Raw genomic sequence first — 19,052 nt, 5'->3', positions numbered from 1 at the left:
CTTTCATCCCTTCCCAGGTTTATCCCCAGCATCTCCACCAAAAGCAAACATTTGCCCCTTCCCAACCCCAATGGGTCCTGAAGAAGGAGGCAAATAATGAAATGCTGGGCCCAAGACTTTTACCCTTTCTCATTGCAGATGAGTCCTGGAATGAGAAAAGCAAATAGTGAAGCTCTGGGTAGCAATGGGTCCTGGAGGAAGGAAGATAAGCAGTGAACACGGAGTTATGAGCTTTCCCCAGTGACACTCATTTTCAAACTTTTTACAACTGCTCTCTTGAGTTAAAATTTGAACCTGCTAAGCTAGGTCCCTGACTGTCCAAACCGCACATCTGCAGTCTCCAGTGATTACTTTGCCCTCATCGTAAACTATAAAACCCAGACTCCTTCTGCAACCCGAGGGCCATTTCCTATACCTAGAAAATGAGTCCTCCCGTGCCTCATGATTGACTTTACTTACAGAATAAAGGAAAGCTTGCTGACAGGAGGTCTGCTTCCTGTCTCCTGCCTCTGTCATTTGTGGGCCATGCGCTTCCAGGCTTTACCACTGAACCAAATCCACAGCCCTTTTTATTTTTTATGTTAACTCAGGGTCTAGATAAGTGTCTGAGGGTCTTGCTAAATTGCTATGACTGGCCTGGAACTTGCTATCCTCCTGCCTTAGCCTCCCAAATCAGTAGGATCACAGGCATGTGCCACCATGACTGGACTAAACTATGCAGCTTCAAAATGACTCCAAACACTTCAACTGTTCAGATATGAATAATAGGTTGTGCTGTGATTTAAAAGCGGAGTGTATTCTCCTGTATGCTCCAGATGTGCATCCCTAACAGACCCCATATGTAAGAAACTGGAGTGAACTCCCTATCCCCTTCAGAATATGACCCCATACCTCATCAGACCCCATATGTGAATTACCAGCCTCAATTTCATTGTTATGGGCTTTATTGTGTTAGTCAGATTTCTTTTACTGAAACAGATATCTGAGATAATCAACTTATAAAGAGAAAAAAATGATTTTAGCTCACAGCTTTGGAGGTTTCTATTATGATCAACTGGTGTCATTGCTTTCGGGCCTGTGGAAAGACAACACATCATGGCAGAAGCATGTGGTCATACTGGAGTTGTTTACCTCACAGATGTAATGGGAAAGATTGAAAAGAAGAGAAAAGGGAGAGGTTCCACACTCCTTGCAAGTCCATATCCCCAGTGACCCATGAGGCCCTACCTCTTAAAGATCTCATCACTTCCAATAGTATTAGGCTGGAATTGTCCCTTCAACATGTGGGCTTTTGGGGAACATTTCAGATCCAAACCATAGCACACATGCAACTCAAGACTTTGACAGACACTTAAAGAATTTATACCTTGGCAGCCATAATCTGTCAGTTACCCATTTAAGGACCAAGAACTCATCCTACAACAGAGCCACCTACTGTTAGACTTGGAGCTACCCTCCAAAGTTGTTTCCCTAACACTGCCACCACTTTCTATCCTTGAGAGGTCTTGCATGGCAGAGAATGCCTGTTGTGATGAATGCCATTTCTTTTGAGAAACTGCTTTGATAAAGGTGCCCTTTGAATTTTAAGTAGACCTTACTTTTGTTTTTTCCCCCTATTCTTCTTCTTCTTCTTCTTCTTTTTTTTTAATACCTTTATTTATTTTTATGTGGTGCTGAGGAGGGAACCCAAAGTCTTATACGTGCAAGGCAAGAGCTCTACCGCTGAGCCACAACCCCAGCCCTAGACTTTACTTTCTATAGAGGCCTTCTTCCATTCTAAATTGAGCAACTAGATGAATAATTTTTTTTAAGAGAGAGAGAGAGAGAGAGAGAGAGAGAGAGAGAGAGAGAGAGAGAGAGAGAGTGTTTTTATTTATTTATTTTAGTTTTGGGTGGACACAACATCTTTGTTTGTATGTGGTGCTGAGAATCGAACCCGGGCCGCACGAATGCCAGGGAGCGCGCTACTGCTTGAGCCATATCCCCAGCCCTAGACGAATAATTTTGGAATGCACCTGGGGATGTAGCTTAATGGCAGTACACTATGTTTAGCATGTGTGGGGTGAGTATGGGGTGGGGTGCTGGGTTGATCCCCAGCAAACACAAAAAATTGGAACTTGCTATTAGGTTAAGGTACCTTGCCTAGCCAATGCATTCTCTGTGAGATTTGTTTTCATTATTATTTATTTTAGTACTGGAGATTGAACCCAGGGTAGCTCTACCACTGAACCCACATCCCTACCGTTTTAAATTTTTTATTTTGAGACAGGGTCACTAAGTTGCTGAGGCTGGTCTTGAATTTGCCATGTTTGTACCTCAACCTCCTGTCTCAGCTTTCCAAGTCGTTGGAATTATAGGTGTGGGTCACTGTGCCCAGGTATTTTAATTCATTCATTCATTCATTCATTCATTCATTCTTTTTTTGTACTGGGGATTGAAAGAGGAGTGCTTACTCACTGAACCAACACCCCCAGCACTTTTAAAAAAGTTTTTTTTAATTCATTTTTAGTTGTAGTTAGACACAATATGTTTATTTTATTCATTTATTTTTATGTGGTGCTGAGGATCGAACCAGGGTCTTGCACGTGTGAGGCGAGCGCTCTACCGCTGAACCACAATCCCAGCCCTTTAAAAAACTTTTTATTTTGAGACAGGGTCTCACAAAATTGTTTAGGGCCATGCTAAATTGCTGAGGCAGGCTTTGAACTTGCAATCTCAGCCTCCCCAGCTGCTGGGATTACAGGTATGCCACCACACCTGGCTAAATGTTCTACAAAACTTTTAAGTAGCCTAAACAAAACAACTTTCCTTCATCCATATTCTGGGGTGTTATGTAGCTGTCAAAGATACTGTAGAAAAATGACATGGAAAGATGTTCATTGCATGTTTAATAAAAATGAAGGCATGAAAGAATATGTGTAGTACCATCCCATTTTTCAAACACACACACAGACACACACACACATAAATAGGCATTAGTACCAGGCTCAATGGCACATGCTTGTAATCCCGGTAACTCAGGAGGCTGAAGCAGAATTGCAAGTTGGAGGCCAGCCTCTACAATTTAGCAGCACCCTTTCTCCAAACAAAAAACAGAAGGACTAGTGGTAGAGGACCTCTGATTCAATCTCAACTACCTGGAATGGTAGAAGACATTGGAAGTCTAGAAGCCTAAATGTCAACTTTCTTTTCATGTGGGATTGTGGGTGATTCTTTTGCTTATTTTATTTATTTATGTATGTATTCATGCATGTATTTATGTACGCATGTATGTATGTATGTACTAGATTGAACACAGGGGCGCTTTACCAGAGTCACATCCCCAGCCCTTTTATTTTCTGAGACAGGGTCTTGCTAAATTGCTTAGAGCCTTGCTAAATAGCTGAGGCTTGTTTTGAACTTGCTTATTTTATTTTTATTTTTTATTTTTTGGTATTGGGGATTGAACCTAGGGGCATTCAACCACTGAGCCACATCCTCAGCTCTTTTTATATTTTATTTAGAGGCAGGGTCTTAAGTTACTGAGGGCCTCGCTAAATTGCTGAGGCTGACTTTTAACTCGCTATCTTCCGCCTCAACCTCCCCAACCGCTGGGATTACAGGTATGAGCCATAGTGCCCAGCTGAACTTGCTTATTTTTAATGTTTGGTCCGCCACAAAATGTGCTATTTTGTGAATTTTGAAAATTATATGTCTAATGGTTTTTGAGGTTCTATTTCTTGACCTTGCTTGGGCTTACATAGGCTTTATAAATTATTTGCTAAAATGTAAATTTGTTTATTAAACTTTCATCTGTTATGTTCCTTTGCACACTTTTCAAAGTGATTAGTCTGCATGTACTTACTTTTCAGTATCTGAGTCCCACGTCTCCAGCATCGAATTCTTAAGTTTGGAGTGGAGCTCCCGGGTCTCGTTGGTGCGGACTTCAAGCCCCAGCAGGCATTGCGGCGCGTACTTCGGGAACTACGGAGGCCGGAAGGGGGGCTGGGGCCCCCGGTCCTTTCCCTCCCAGAAGCCCTCGGGCGGCTTGAAACACCGTCCGTATCATGGCCGCTGGAGCCGGGACTGCGGGTCCCGCTTCCGGCCCGGGCGTAGTGCGTGACCCATCGGCGTCACAGCCGAGGAAGCGGCCCAGCCGGGAAGGCGGGGAGGGCGCACGGCGATCGGACGCGATGGCGGGAGGAGGCGGGAGCAACGACGGCAGCGGGCGGGCTGCGGGCAGACGGGCGTCTCGCAGTAGCGGGCGGGCTCGGCGAGGGCGCCACGAGCCGGGGCTGGGGGGCGCGGCGGAGCGGGGCGCGGGGGAGGCACGGCTGGAGGAGGCGGTGAATCGCTGGGTGCTCAAGTTCTACTTCCACGAGGCTCTGCGGGCCTTTCGGGGTAGCCGGTACGGGGACTTCAGGCAGATCCGGGACATCATGCAGGGTGAGGGCCCGGCCGGGGGAAGGAGGGGTCTGTGAGCGCTGGGTAGCGGGTAGGGGTCGTCAAGCCAACGATGTCTTCTTTCTCAGCTTTGCTTGTCAGGCCCTTGGGGAAGGAGCATACGGTGTCCCGGTTGCTTCGGGTTATGCAGTGTCTGTCACGCATTGAAGAAGGGGAAAATTTAGGTATGGCTATATTTGTGTTCTTCTCTGGGCTTGCTTACGTAGGGTTTTGTTTTCAAACTTATATTCGGAAACTGAAGGATTCCGGGTTAAGGTGCACTGCTGTTTCCATCACGGTGATCTCTTTCATTCTATAATGGGTATATTCTCTGGCTCTAGGTTTCTCCAGTTAAGGTTCTTTTGGTTGCGTGTGTGTGTGTGTGTGTGTGTGTGTGTGTGTGTGTGTGTGTTTTCTCCCACCTGTTAATTGTTAATACAACTTTGTTTATGTCGAAAGTGAGTTATATTAATATGGACATATTTTCCCCATGTTAGAGAATTTTTCAAAGTATGAGCACATTTTTTTTTCCTGAATTGAAATTGGTAGGTGTTTAGCAAACTGTGTTGAGTTTCTGGCCACTTACATATGAGGAGGATGTGTTATCCTGAATTTGAGAGGCAAATGAATATGTTAAAAAATAATAATAATTTAGCCATCTTGAGAAATATTAAATGATGTCACTTTAAACTCATTGATTTGAATTTGCCCTTATACAAAAGCCTGTGGCAAGTATGTCAGCAACAAAAACGAAAATGTTCATATATTTGCATGATCCTTTGCCATAAATGTGTATATTTTTTGGACATAATTTCCACTCTTAGTACAGAGCTTAAAGTGAAAACTCTGCTTTGTCCTAGACTGTTCCTTTGATATGGAAGCTGAGCTCACACCATTGGAATCAGCTATCAATGTGCTGGAAATGATTAAAACGGAATTTACACTGACAGAAGCAATGATCGAATCCAGTAGAAAACTGGTCAAGGAGGCTGTAAGGCTCTAACTCTTCTTTCTTTCTTTCTTTCTTTCTTTTTTTTTTTAATGTTTATTTTTTAGTTTTTGGCGGACACAACTGCCACAGTCTGGCTGGGCACAAAATCACGAGCCACTCACAGCTTTGTAGATTCAAACAGCAATTCTTTATTCCCGAACTCACACCGGCCCTCTACAAACACATTCTGGGGAAAAAAATCACATTCTGCTGCAAAATCTTAAACCTGGAACCGCCCTAATCCCGTAGGTTCCTCCCTAAACCCGAATCCACCCTGCTCCTTGAGCATGGTCACCTTTCTCAAACATACATGCAATGTCACTGCAAATGTCCAAGGCAAGTCCATTTCCACGAGTCCTTCCTCTAAGCAACATGGGGTACGCTGGCAAGGAAATTGTCATACCTACTTGGCTAATGGCTCTCAGCACACAATATCTTTGTATGTGGTGCTGAGGATCGAACCCGGGCCACACGCATGCTAGGCGAGCGGGCTACCACTTGAGCCACATCCCCAGCCCTCTTTCTTTTTTATTAAAGACAAAAATCAGGGGTCTTTGAGGACACAACTCTAAATCTTTTCTGGGTGGGATAGAGGATGAACATAGATGTTATCTCTTTAGATGTACCCTTTCCCACCCAGATTTGAAATTTATCCTGCTTTTGTGATTTGGTGGTCTTCACTGTGGCCCTGGCAAGGGGAACCACTGTTGAGAGCCACAGCCGAGTGGGATGGCGCCTGGAGTTCTCCTTGAGCCTCTTTGAGGGCTGAGAGAGTTCCCGGGGAGTGCGCGTGGAATGCCACTGGAGTTCGGGCAATAAAGTAGTTCCTATTTGAACCTACAAGTGCCTCATGGCGGCTCAGTTATTTGTGCCCAGCCAGACTGCGGCAAACCACAATACCTAGGAAATGGGTTGGCATTGAAGACTGACATTTTGGAGGTTATTGTACCATTCAGGAGGCTGTGAAAGGGTCACAAGTATATCTGATCTAGAATTTGGTCACTCTTGTTTATAATAAACCAAGGGGAAGCCAGGACCTTGGTGCATGCCTGTAATCCCAGTGACTGAGGAGGCTAAGGCAGGAGGATCACAAGTTGAAGGTCAGCCTGGATAATTTAGCAACACCCTGTCTCAAAATAAAATGAAAAAAAAATGACTAGGGTTATAACTCAGTAGTAGAGTGCTTATCTAACTGGCCCTCGGTACTGCAAAATTATAAAGGGATGTGGCTTAGTGGTCAAGTAGCCCTGGTACCACTCCCCTCGAAAAAAAGAAAAAAAAAAAAAAAAAAGAGGATGGTATCCCCAACGTGGATATGGAGTAGAGGGAGAAAAACCTTCCTTTGCAAGGAAGATACTGGTACCCTGAGACTGTTAAAACAGTCTCCAATACCACAAAAATAAATAAAATAACCAAGGGGAATAGCTGGGTCTTTGAAATGAGGGACTGACTGTGAGCTCTTTCTTGCAATTGTCTGAAAAAAAGAGAGGTATGGAGAAAATTCTCTTTGAACAGATAAGGAGTTAGAACTTCTGGGATAAAAAGCCAGCTAGAAAAACAGGAATGATAGAAGAATGAATGCTAGAAGGCTGGCAAGGGCAATTTTCTTGAAATCAAGAGATGGAGTATCTGGTAAGTTGGAACTATCTGTATGCTATGCACAAGTAATAGAACTACAAGTAATAGAATTTATTCGTATTGAAAAACATAGAAATGGCTGAGGGAACCAGTCAGAAAAAGATTTTTCTTCTCCATTAACCAAAATTGGAGACAAGGAAATGCAGAGATGGGGATTGAAGTATTGCCTTGGTTGAGAAAAGTATGGAAACTGGAAGAAAAAAGCACTCCATACATAAAAGGATGGGATCCTTCGGGTGCAGTGGTAATCCAAGGCGCCCAGTGGCTTGGGAGGCTGAGGCAGGAGGATTGCTTCAAGGTCAGCTTCAGCAAAAGTGAAGCGCTAAGCAACTTAGTGAGACCCTGTCTATAAATAAAGAGCTTAAGATGAAAATTCTGCTTTGTCCTAGGCTGTTGTCCTAGCTGGGGATGTGGCTCAGTGGTCAAGTGGCCCTGAGTTCAATCCCTGGTACCCACCCCACCCCAAGAAAAAAACAACAAAAAATAGGGATGGGATTCCAGAGGTTGATGTGGGTAAAGGAAGAAAACTTCCCTTTGCAAGGAAGATACTGATACCCTCTTTTAAAAAAAACAACCAGTATACATGGGGTGCAGATACTTTATTCAGTTAAGGACCTTAGGTAGGAACTACTTTTCATCTTGAGAAGAATGCTTATATAATACTCACTTCCAAGCAGGAGTAATTCCAAGAATGGGGGTTTTTGTATGGTTTAGTCAGGTTCGTATTGTGCGAAGATGCAAGAAAAGTCATTAGCTGCCACAGTCTGGCTGGGCACAAATCACGGGCCACTCAAGCAGGAACAAACTTTATTTCCGAACTCTGCGAGAACACCACCCACGTGGCCCTTCCATCAATACCACACACCCGGAACTTCCCCAACCAACTCCCCAGGAATCCCCACCAGAACTCCAAAGTAGCAGGCACCCTAGGCGGACAGCAGGGGTCTATATACAATTGAATATACACCGCTAATCTTAATCATCATCATCTCAATGGCTCACTGGCATCACCTCTCAACCACTCCCTTCTGGCAAAATGCCATGTGTCATCCCGACTCGCTGTGGCCCTCAACAATTAGCAAGAAAGGAGAAATCCATCCCTCCTTTCAAAACAGGTAAGCTTTTTTTTTTTTTTTTTGAATGGGAAGAAATGGTACCAGTTCAGAGTAACTCATGTAATTTCTTTAGAATACAAGGATTACAGATTTGCCATCTGACCGCTCTTCTAGAGGAGGGTGTGTGTGTGTGTGTGTAGTTATAAAATTTTATTATTTAAGTTCATAAGTCTCCTGTTTTGGAGCTTCATTAGGACAGTCTATCAGCAAAATTTAAACTCACTTAAAACAGTCAGCTGCTGCCTAATGTGATGGTGAATGCCTATAATCCCAGCAATTCCATGAGGCTGAGGCAGGAAGATTGAAAATTCAAGATCAGCCTTGAAGATCCTGACTCAAAATAAAATAAAAAGGCCTTGGGTTTAATTCTCAGTCCCTAAGTCAAATATTTTTCTTATGTTGACTTCTTTCTGCTTTTCAGTTCTTTGCCAGGTTCCAGATCTCTTGCTATATGTCCTGTATACTGTTACTATAGTATGAACAAATTACTCCCAAGATTAAGCAGCTTAAAACAATAAATAGTATCTCTCAGTTTCCAGAGGTCAGGAATCTGGTAGTGGCTTAGCTGAATGGTTGTGGCTCAGGGTTTCTTGTGAGGTTATAGTCAGACTGTAAACTAGAGTTGCAGTCATTTCAAGACTCAGCTGGGGTAGGGGGTTGGTTTGTAGGTCAGTGGTAAAGCGCTTTCCTAGAATGTGTGAGGTACTGGTTTCCATCCTCAGTACCACATAGAAATAAATAAATAAATAATAAAATAAAGGTATTGTGTCTATTTACAGCTTAAAAAAGAAAGACTCAGTTGGGGCTTGGGGATCTGCTTCCATGCTTATACACAGGTTATTTGCAGGATTCACACAGACCAAACCAACTCTGGTACAGGGTGTTAATGGGACTATGCAGGAGGTGGTGATAACTAGGGACTATTTTAGAAGCTGAAACCACAATTGCCTTGATCCCCTAGTTACTTAATGATACTGTATCATTTGTCTTTTTAGTTTGCTTTTTAAGAAGTTTCTCATTTAGTCTATAATCTGTTAATGCTCATCTTTAGGATAAGCTAAATATCAGTGAGGTTTTTTTTTTTTTAAGCATTTAAGCTTTGTAAAGTGTCACAGTAATTTTTTAAAAGTTTATCAAGTAAGTTAACTTCTCAGTGCATGTCTGGGATCTCTGAAGTCTCTGAGGCCTTTCCAGAGGGCCCATGAGGTCAAACTTGTTATCATAACAAAACCAAGATGTTATTTGACTTTCAAGCATTGACAGTTGTACCCATAGTGCCAAAACGTGAAAGGTAAAATTACTGGTTCCTTAGCATGCTCAAGGCAATGGTAAATTATATTAGTAAGTGTTGTATTCTTTACTGCCAAATGAAGTTTTTAAAAAAACTACTAGTTTCACTGGGCACAGTGGAGTTTGGGAGACTAAGGCAGAAGGATTGCAGATTTAAGGCTAGCCTCAGCAATTTAACAAGACCCTGTCTTGAAATTTTTTAAAAAAATCATTTAATTGCAATAGGGGATAAAGGTGATATTTGACACGGTGTTTTTGTTGTTGTTGTTGTTGTTACTGAGGATTGAACTCAGGGGCACTTGACCACTGATTCACATCCCCAGCCCTATTTTGTATTTTATTTAGAGACAGGGTCTCACTGAGGTGCTAAGCGCCTTACCATTGCTTAGTTGGGATTATAGGCATGTACCTCCACACCCAGTCTTGAAATTTTAAAAAAGGGTTAGGATCTGAGTTCAGTGGTAAAGTGCCCTTAGGTTCAATCCCCAGTACCAAATCACCAGTTTCAGTAAGAATGTTTTTACTCTAGCAATAAAAATTCTACAATTTTATTAAATCTAGACCCATGAGTAAACATCTTTTTGGTATTTTGTGTGGCAAAACAGGGAGTCTATCTGCAATATTTCTGTTGCTACCAAAACATGTCTTCAGGAAAAGCACTTGTGTGAGTGTTTGAGTTGCATGTGGAACTAGGTGCTCTTTTTCCAGAACACCATTGTTACGTGAGGGAACAGCTAACAAACTAGGGTTATTCAGAGGTGGGAATTTGGCAGTCATTTTCTTTAGAATGAGAAAGTGAACCTGTCACTCAAAAAATAGTTGACAGTGTTTGTTCCCAGTGGGAAAATGCAAGCTCCAAATGAAAATTAGAAAGCTTGTATTAACATGATTGATACCTTCCAAATACTTAGGCTTTTCTGAAGATTATTGATATTAACAACTGTGACTGTGATTTTAAAAATGTTTTTAATGAATGTGTCAACATTTGGAAGATCTACATAACTCAGTGAACTAATGTTTTCCAAGCAATGGTGCTTGGTGTTACAAACCATTCATGGATGAGAGATCCACTTAAAGTACTGGATAACCTGATGGATTTCAGTGTTATAGATAAAAGCAATTAGAATGCTCTTTCCAAGTTTATTTCTGTACAAAGACGGGTTATTTAATCTACTAAATCAAATTAACTACAGATTGAATATAGCTGCAGTTATGAGAATCCAGCCATCTTCCATTAAATCAGATATTAAAGACTTGCAAAAATTTATTTATTTATTTATTTATTTAAAGAGAGAGTAAGAGAGGAGAGAGAGAGAATTTTTTTTTAATATTTATTTTTCATTTATCGGCGGACACAACATCTTTGTTTGTATGTGGTGCTGAGGATCGAACCCGGGCCACAGGCATGCCAGGCGAGTGCGCTACCACTTGAGCCACATCCCCAGCCCCGCAAAAATTTAAATAATACCATCCTTTTTGTAAAACTTCTAAAAAAGTTCATTAATTTTTCACAAATATGTTATTTATTTATGTTAACCTATAATGTTTTTTTAATGAATTAATAAATATTTTAAAATTTTCTGTTTTATATTTTTCATATGGTGAATATCAACAGTATATATAATCCCCAAAAGCTCTTTGGGATCCTCATAAACATTTAATAATAGTAGAAGGGAATCGTGAGACCAGAAAGTTTGAGATGTGCTTCTGAAAGCTGTGAATTATGAGACTACATTGATTTTTCTCTTCATAATAAAAAGAGAGATTGCTTAGATTTTTTTGAGAACCAGGGAGAACAACATTTATGGCATATTTTCTTAGGAAAGATTTTTCATTTATTTATTGCTTCATAAATTTATTTGTTTCTCTTATTTGTTGCTTTTTTGTTGTGTAACATTTTTTCCCTTGCACCTTTGGTAGCAGGATCTTGATTCTTTTAGGGCCTTATTCCGTATGTAGTGCTGGTACATTAGACACATCAGACTACTTTCTTATTTATTCTATTTGTTTGTTTGTTTGAAGTTGCTGTGGCTATCCTCGAATTTATGATCCTCCAGCCTAAGCCTCCTGAATTGCTGGGATTATATGCATGTGCCACCACACTTGGCTTCTTTTTTGGTACCAGGTATACAACCCATAGGTGCTTAACCACTGAACCACATCCCAGCCCTTCTTTATATATATATATATATATTTTTTTTTTTTTTTTTTTTGAGAGAGAGAGAGAGAGGAGAGAAAGAATTTTAATATTTATTTTTTAGTTTTCGGTGGACACAACATCTTTGTTTGTATGTGGTGCTGAGGATCGAACCCGGGCCGCACGCATGCCAGAGGAGCGTGCTACCGCCTGAGCCACATCCCCAGCCCCCTTCTTTATATTTTATTTAGAGGCATGGTCTCTCTGAGTTGGTCAGGGCCTCGCTAAGTTGCTGAAGCTAGCTTTGAACTCATGGTCCTCCTGGCTCAGGCTCCTGAGCCTCTGGGATTACACATGTGTGCCTCAGTGCCCAGCTTACACTTGGCTTATTAGAACTATTTTTTGAAACAAAAGCATTATCAAGGCCTTTTAAACATTATTACTTCCCAGATCCAACTCATTTTTTTTAGTATGTGCTTTATATTTTTTAGTCCTATGAGTTTAGTCCTATTACATGCTTTTTGGCATTTTTTCCCCCAACATTTCTTTCTCACTTATTTTGAAAATTGCTTGTAATATCCTTTTTGTTTCAGTTTGTCAGAGACCACTGATAGGGCTTTTTATTTTTTATTTTGAGACAGGGTCTTGCTAAGTTGCCCAAGCTACCTCAAACTTGTGATCCTTCTGCCTCAGCCTCCCAAATAGCTTGGATTTCAGGTGTCACCACTACACCCAGCTTAATTTCACTTTTGAAAGCATTCACATTTCCTCTCTTGTTTTACAAATTAAATATGGGAAGACTTGTGTTTCAGTTCTGGGGAAGGTAGAGGAAACACATTCACTCTCTTCTATTTCTCCCTCGTAATGCTACTATAGATTTTGAAAAGAATACATGGAACATCTCTGAGGATTCTGAAATGTAAATGGTAGTGGATAGCTGGGGGGAAAAAAGACCAAATTTGAAGTTTCACCAAATCAGTGTTGTGTAGTTCAACATTCTGCCCCTGTGTATCACTTGGGATGGACTCATGCAGCCTGAACCCTAGAAATGCACTCCAGATGTGAATAGAAAGAACTCCAAGAGATGACCTCTCTTTCTAGTTTGAGTAGAAGGAGTGAGTCTTCTAAGGGTCAATGTTGGTGGAAGTAATCCACTTTTTTTCCTTTTTGTTTGTGATACAGTGGTTTGAACCAGAGCCTCATATGTGCTAGGCAAGTACTCTATCTCTGAGCTACATCCTTATCTATTTTATTTTGAGATAGTATCTTGCTAAATTTTCCAGGCAGGCCTTGAACTTTAATCCTCGTGCTTCAATCTCCTATTCAGCTGGGATTATAGGCATGCACCACCACACCCAGCTTTTTTTGTTTTTTTCTGTTTTCTCTTCTCCAATCTGGCCCCCAGGTAATGCTATCCTGGCATCTACAGTGTCTAGTAGTGACACTGGCAGCAGGGCAGACACCTAAAGCTGAGGGAGGACAATATTTTCTCTTACTAGAGGAACTTTGATTTCCTAGAACTTAGAATTGATTTCATCACTTTTACCGTCTCTAACCTGCAGCTTGGCCCTGGATACAGATGTTGTTAGTGTGTGACAAAGTGGGGAAACTAAAATGAATGCAAGTCTGGTTCAGAATTTGAAAAGCAATCAGTATAATCCACCATATTGTCTAAAGAAAAAAAAATCATATGATCCTATCAGTTGATGAAAAAAAAGCATTTGACAGAATACTCTATTTTTTAAAAAAAATATTTATTTTTTAGTTGACACAACACCTTTATTTCACTTGTTTATTTTTGTATGTGGGCTGAGGATCGAACCCAGGGTCTCACATGTGTGAGATGAGTGCTCTACGGCTGAGCCACAACCCCAGCCCCCAGAATACTCTATTAATTCACGGTAAAGACATTTCAGCAGCTGGGTACTGTGGTACACGCCTATAATCCCAGCAGCGCAGGGGGCTGAGGTGGAGGATCTCAAGCTCAAAGCCAGCCTCAAAAAAAAAAAAAACATATCTACAAAAAAATCTCACAACTAATGTACTTAATGGTGAAAAACAGAATGCTAAGATCTGAAAAAAGGGGCTTGCGATGTGGCTCAGTGGTAGAGCGCTCCCCTAGCATGTGTGAGGCCCTGGGTTCGATCCTCAGCACCACATAAAGATAAATAAATAAAGGTATTATGTCTGTCAACAACTAAAAAATATTAAAAAAAAAAGATCTGAAAGAAGGCAAGGATGTCCATTCTCATCACTTGTATTCAATATCATACTGGAAGGCCTGTGTGATGAAATAAAGCAACAAAAAGAAAGAAGGCATACAGACTGGAAAAAAGGAATAAAATTGTCCCTTCTGCAACTGACTTGACCAGGTAGAAAGCTCCATGGAATATACCTAACTATAATTACTTTGTCAGTGTTACAAGTTAACAAAATTGGTAATATTTTTATATACTAGCAGTGAACAATTTAAAATAGAAATACCGAAATAATGCCCTTTATAACAGCTGCCAAAAAGGAAAAAAGTAAAAACTTTGATATAAGCCTAGCAAAACAAAGTATTTTGGATGTGGAAAATACAAAAAATTGATGAATAAAATGAAGACTTATTTAAATGACTAATGGAAGACTTGTTATTCAGTTTTCTCCATTTGATTTGTAAATATTCATATCATAATTTTAGCAGGACTTTTTATATAGACTAGCTGATTCCCAGAAGTATGTGAAAAGTCAAAGGAACTAAAGTAACCAAAAGAATTTTATAAAAGAAAAAAATTGGAGGATTCATAATACTTAATTTTAAGAATAACTATAAACCAGTCAGAGCAAAGCAAAGAAAGTTAACAGTACTCATGAGCATAGAGATGCTATGTCTGTGTTTTATTTATGTCTCTAAATAAGTGGACCAGAAGGGAGAGTTCAGAAACAGACCCACACAAATATGACTTATTTTTTGACAAGGATGTGAAGGCACTTCGATGGAAAAAGGATAGTTTTTTCCAACAAGTGGTGTTGAAACAGTGGAAAGTTCATATGCAAAAATGAACTGTGAACTCAAGTATATGTTATACTAAAATTAACCAAAAAACAGATCATAAGCCAAATGTAAAACTTCAAAACTTATAGAAGAAAACATGAAGAATATTTTCCATGTCATGGTTAGGCAAAAAGTTCTTAGATATGACAACAAAAACATAATCTACAAGAGGAAAAATGGATACTTGGACTTCATCAATCTTTAAAGCTTTTGCTTTGGGGTAAACGCTGTTAAGGAAAAGACAAGATACAGATTTTAAGAAAATATTGGTAAATCATATTTGATAAGTGACAATATACAAAAAACTTTTTTTTTTTTTTTTTAATTTGGAGGTAGTACCAGGGATTGAACTCAGGCACTCAACCAATGAGCCACATCCCCAGGCCTATTTTGTATTTACTTAGAGACAGGATCTCACTGAATTGCTCAGTGCCTCACTTTTTGATGAGGCTGGCTTTGAACTCATGATCCTCCTGCCTCAGCCTCCCAAGCTGCTGGAATTGTTTTTAATTGAAAATAAGCCTATATAATACTACTTTTTTAGTGTTCAAAAGCCTTAATAAAAAGAATATAGATGTGGAAAAGGCACATGAAAAGATGTTCAACCTCATTTAGTCATTAAGGAAATACAGATTGAAACCACAATACCAATTAGTATTCCTAAACTTTAAAAATAACAATAAAAATGCTATATTTCAAAACATGTTGCACATGATAGATACATATTGTTTTTGTCAATCTGAAAGAAGTGCTGTGAGTATATGAACAATTGGAACTCCCATATATTGCTGATAGAACTGCAGAATGGTTTAGCTACTCTATACCATCATAGTTTAGTTTTCTTATATACTTTCCATAATGTCCCAGCAATCCCACCCATGGATATTTACCTCAGAATATAAAAGTTATGCTTACGTCAAAACCTATACATGAATATTAGCATCTCTATGCGTGAAGACCAAAGATTGTAAACAACCCAAAGGTCTTTCAATGGATGGATAAGTGACAGTGTGTCCATATGGAATACTTACCAACAAGAAAAACGTTAACCTGGACAGTACAACCACATAGATGGACCTCAAAGGCATTAGAGTGGGAGGAGCCAGTTTAAACTGATAGTGGTACTACCTCCACTTATATGGCATCAAAACAGCAAAAAGATCAGCGGTTAGAGAAGAGGACAGGATGTGACTACAGAGGAGCTGTGTAGGAGGCTTTCTATGGATCTCAGTGGTGGTTATGAGAGTGTTATTTTAATATTCAGAACTGTGCTGAGTGTGGTGGCACATGCTTGTCACGGAAGCAGGTGGATTCCCATCTTAGCAGAGGAGCAAAGCTTTAGGAGTGGGCCGCCTTCTTGTTCCTTTGTAATACTGCCCCTTACTTTTTTTGGATAGAAAGTTCCATCCAGTCTCCTCTTGTGTGCCCCCTATATACAAATAAAAAATTCAGGAGTCTTTTTCTCTTTCCAATGGACTCCTAAAGTCGAGAGCCATCATCGGACCCTAAGAAAAAGGTATTTTCTGTCTGTAAGTATTTTGTGCCGGGCTGGGGATGTGGCTCAACCGGTAGCGCGCTTGCTTGGCATGCGTGCGAACCGGGTTCAATCCTCAGCACCACATGCAAAACAAAGATGTTGTGTCTGCCGAGAACTAAAAAATAAATATTAAAATTCTCTCTCTCTCTCTCTCTCTCTCTCTCTCTCCTCTCTTCTCTCTTTAAAAAAAAAAAAATTATTTTGTACCAACCCAAATTCACCTGGAGTGACCCTGAATGATTTAGTTACCTGCAGTTAAACACCCCAAGGTTCAATCCCTGGTACCAAAGGAAAAAAAAATCAGAACTCTCGGTATAAAACAGGTTGATTGTTGATTTTGCTGTGTGCAAGTTAAATTAACAAACGTAATAGGACTTTTAGGATTTATAAAACGTAAAAGCTTGTACTTCAAGAAAGTAAAGATAATCTTAGTATAGGTTTTCTGCTGAAAATTATGTGTAAGTGGACATGGTTATCTGATTAAAAGGAGAAATTTATTTTGTAGCTTTTCTAGGTAGCACGAATTTATGATCATGCCTGCTTATTTAAGAGCATTTGACACCAGATTCTTTATATCTTGGATGGCTATGTTTAGCATGTTGAGGATGAAATCACCAGAGATTGGTACTTAATGAATTCCCTTGTTAGTCCTCCCTCTCTTATTCTGTATCTTTCTGTACATTCTTCTTCATAAAGATTGAAAATATTTGTGGAAGCCTGGTGTGATGGTACATAACTGTAATCCCAGCAATTGGGGAGGCTGAAGCAAGAGGATAACAAGTTTTGAGGCCAGTCTGGGCACTTTAGCAAGACTCTGTCTCAAAATAAACAGGGCTGAGGATGTACCTCATTGGTAGCATGCCCCCAGATTCAATCCCTGGTACCACATACACACATGATGAAAAGACCTGTAGAAAAATTTTGCTTCTTTTTTTTAATGTGATCTTTTCAAAATATCTGTTTCTATATGCTCTCTTTAAGGGTTTAAAGTGACTATTTTATCCTGTTAAATAACTCCAAATGCCCTTCATTTTCTTTTTTTTTTTTTTTTTTTTTTTAATTTTTTTGTGTTCACATAAATTAAAATTTCATTTTTAGGGGCTGGGGTTGTAACTCGGTGATTGTACGCGTGAGGCACTGGATTTAATCCTCAGCACCACATTAAAAATATATATATATATATATATATATATATATATATAATTAATTGTGTCCATCTACAACTAAAAAAAATTTTTTTATTTTCAATCATTGTTATTTTCCCTCTACATATATTCTTTTGGGCTTTCTTTATGAAGGCTCTTCTTTTTCTCTGTGGCTGAAGAAAACTTCTCGTTCTACCTGGATCTTTGTCCTTTTTATTTACCACTTGTGGATGAGCTGGGTTTCTTGGTTTCAGTAATTCCCTGAACACTTTAACTAAAGCTGCTTGCTAATAGTTATGGTGTAAAAGCCTTGTTTTTTTATTCTCCTACAGAACTGGCCTCAGGCCTTTCCAGGATGTAACTGAATATGATCCTCAAACTTGTGAACCCTGTCTCAGCAAACCCTATGGTCAGCAAGCCACTTGTCCCCCTCCACTCCCCTACATGGTAGATGCTCCCTCCCCATCCACCCATTACTTCTAAGCTCTTGCAACCAAAAGTAACAGAAGCAATTGTTTTGTGGATTGGAGGAATCTAGAATGACTCCTGTCTGTTTTGTCTTTCCTTAGGAGGCCCTATTCACATTGGTTAAATGGTCTGTAATCCAGGGGATCCCATGCTGCTCCATCAGCAATTTAAAAAACAATCCATTGTAATGTTGAAAAAGCTACTATTTTATAAGCTGAAAGAGAGAGCTTATAGTAGTTCACAACCCTTAAACAATTACTCTTGGTTTTTAAGTATAGGAGTTTGATATGATGTGAAAAAGTTCTTGGGTAGGTAAGGCTCAGCTTTACTTTTAGTACAGTTTATTTTGATATTTGATATTCTGATAACATCTTTCATTACAAACGTAAAAAAAAAAAACGTTTTTCCCCCTTTTGTAGGCTGTCATTATTTGTATCAAAAACAAAGAATTTGAAAAGGCTTCAAAAATTTTGAAAAAACATATGTCCAAGGACCCAACAACTCAGGTAAATTTCATATATTTTTCCTCCCATGATTTATATCCATCTTATTGCTTTTTATGGAACAATAGGGAAAGGGCTCTTTGTCAGGTATATTATCACCTTTAAATATGAAGTGTCTATAGCATGTTGTCTTTTATATCCAAACCATTCAGATTCAATTCAGTATCTGAGATTGGCTTTTCAAAATTTAATTTTCATTAGACAAATTTACATAAGTCATTTACTTGTCTCATTTCTAGCTGGTTTGTGACAGAACATTTATTAGGCTGACGAGCTTTGTAATATTCTAACTTTGTTTACCTAAGTGCTAATTCTGTAGATTTGAGGATATTCTGTGTTGCAGAGAACTTAACACCTGTCTTCTGGTGTCAAAAACTCATTTGGTCCTCTGCTCTTACTTTTTTCCTTTAGAGATTTAAATTTTATTTTTTGAAAAGGTAATGTATACATAATATAAAATTCAAAAGGCATAACAAAATGTTTAGTGAAATTCCCTCATTTCTGACCCTTTCCTGTCTGTTCTCCTCAGTTTTATCCTTTCACAGATTTGCATCTGCAAGCACATTTGTGTGTACAGTCATACACATGTACCCATTTTGCCTGTTCCCATCCACATGTGACAACATAGTTTATGTGCTGATATTGAACACTTTTTAATTTGCTTTTTTTCACTTAATAAATCTTGGAGTTCTGTGGTAGCACATAGGAGCTCATTTATTCTTTGTTTTGTAGCTGCACAGTAATTCATTGTGGCTGAGCCATGATTTAT

At 39.6% G+C, this 19,052-nt stretch overlaps 2 protein-coding genes across 9 annotated transcripts in view; one reads left to right on the top strand and one right to left on the bottom strand.

Moving 5' to 3' along the window:
- Nucleotides 1-19,052, bottom strand: part of Nip7 (nucleolar pre-rRNA processing protein NIP7) — an 85,355-nt gene that overhangs the window by 39,182 nt on the left and 27,121 nt on the right. Inside the window, exon 5 of one of the 2 annotated variants that reach the window (XR_013430968.1) lies at nucleotides 3,845-19,052. This exon is cut by the window's right edge and continues 18,333 nt beyond it. The exons of the other annotated variant lie outside the window; for it this stretch is intronic. The gene's annotated coding sequence lies outside the window, so the exon portion shown is untranslated. The remainder of the gene's footprint in view (nucleotides 1-3,844) is intronic. 2 annotated transcript variants of the gene reach the window in all.
- The window catches only part of Terf2 (telomeric repeat binding factor 2), a 28,809-nt gene continuing 13,758 nt past the window's right edge, over nucleotides 4,002-19,052 (top strand). For 2 of the 7 annotated variants that reach the window (XM_021721700.3, XM_078032589.1), the window contains exons 1-5: nucleotides 4,003-4,425; nucleotides 4,512-4,607; nucleotides 5,283-5,413; nucleotides 8,131-8,166; nucleotides 18,200-18,286. In XM_021721700.3, coding sequence (XP_021577375.2) covers nucleotides 4,047-4,425; nucleotides 4,512-4,607; nucleotides 5,283-5,413; nucleotides 8,131-8,166; nucleotides 18,200-18,286 — 729 coding nt within the window. In that variant the 5' untranslated portion in view covers nucleotides 4,003-4,046. Of the gene's footprint in view, nucleotides 4,426-4,511; nucleotides 4,608-5,282; nucleotides 5,414-8,130; nucleotides 8,167-18,199; nucleotides 18,287-19,052 lie in introns of all 7 variants that reach the window. The other 5 variants (XM_078032590.1, XM_021721699.3, XM_005318372.5 and 2 more) reach the window with 5 other exon arrangements.

This window comes from Ictidomys tridecemlineatus, chromosome 15 (genome assembly GCF_052094955.1).
Source record: "Ictidomys tridecemlineatus isolate mIctTri1 chromosome 15, mIctTri1.hap1, whole genome shotgun sequence".
Lineage (NCBI taxonomy): Eukaryota > Metazoa > Chordata > Mammalia > Rodentia > Sciuridae > Ictidomys > Ictidomys tridecemlineatus.
This window is presented reverse-complemented; position numbering and strand designations above follow the sequence as displayed.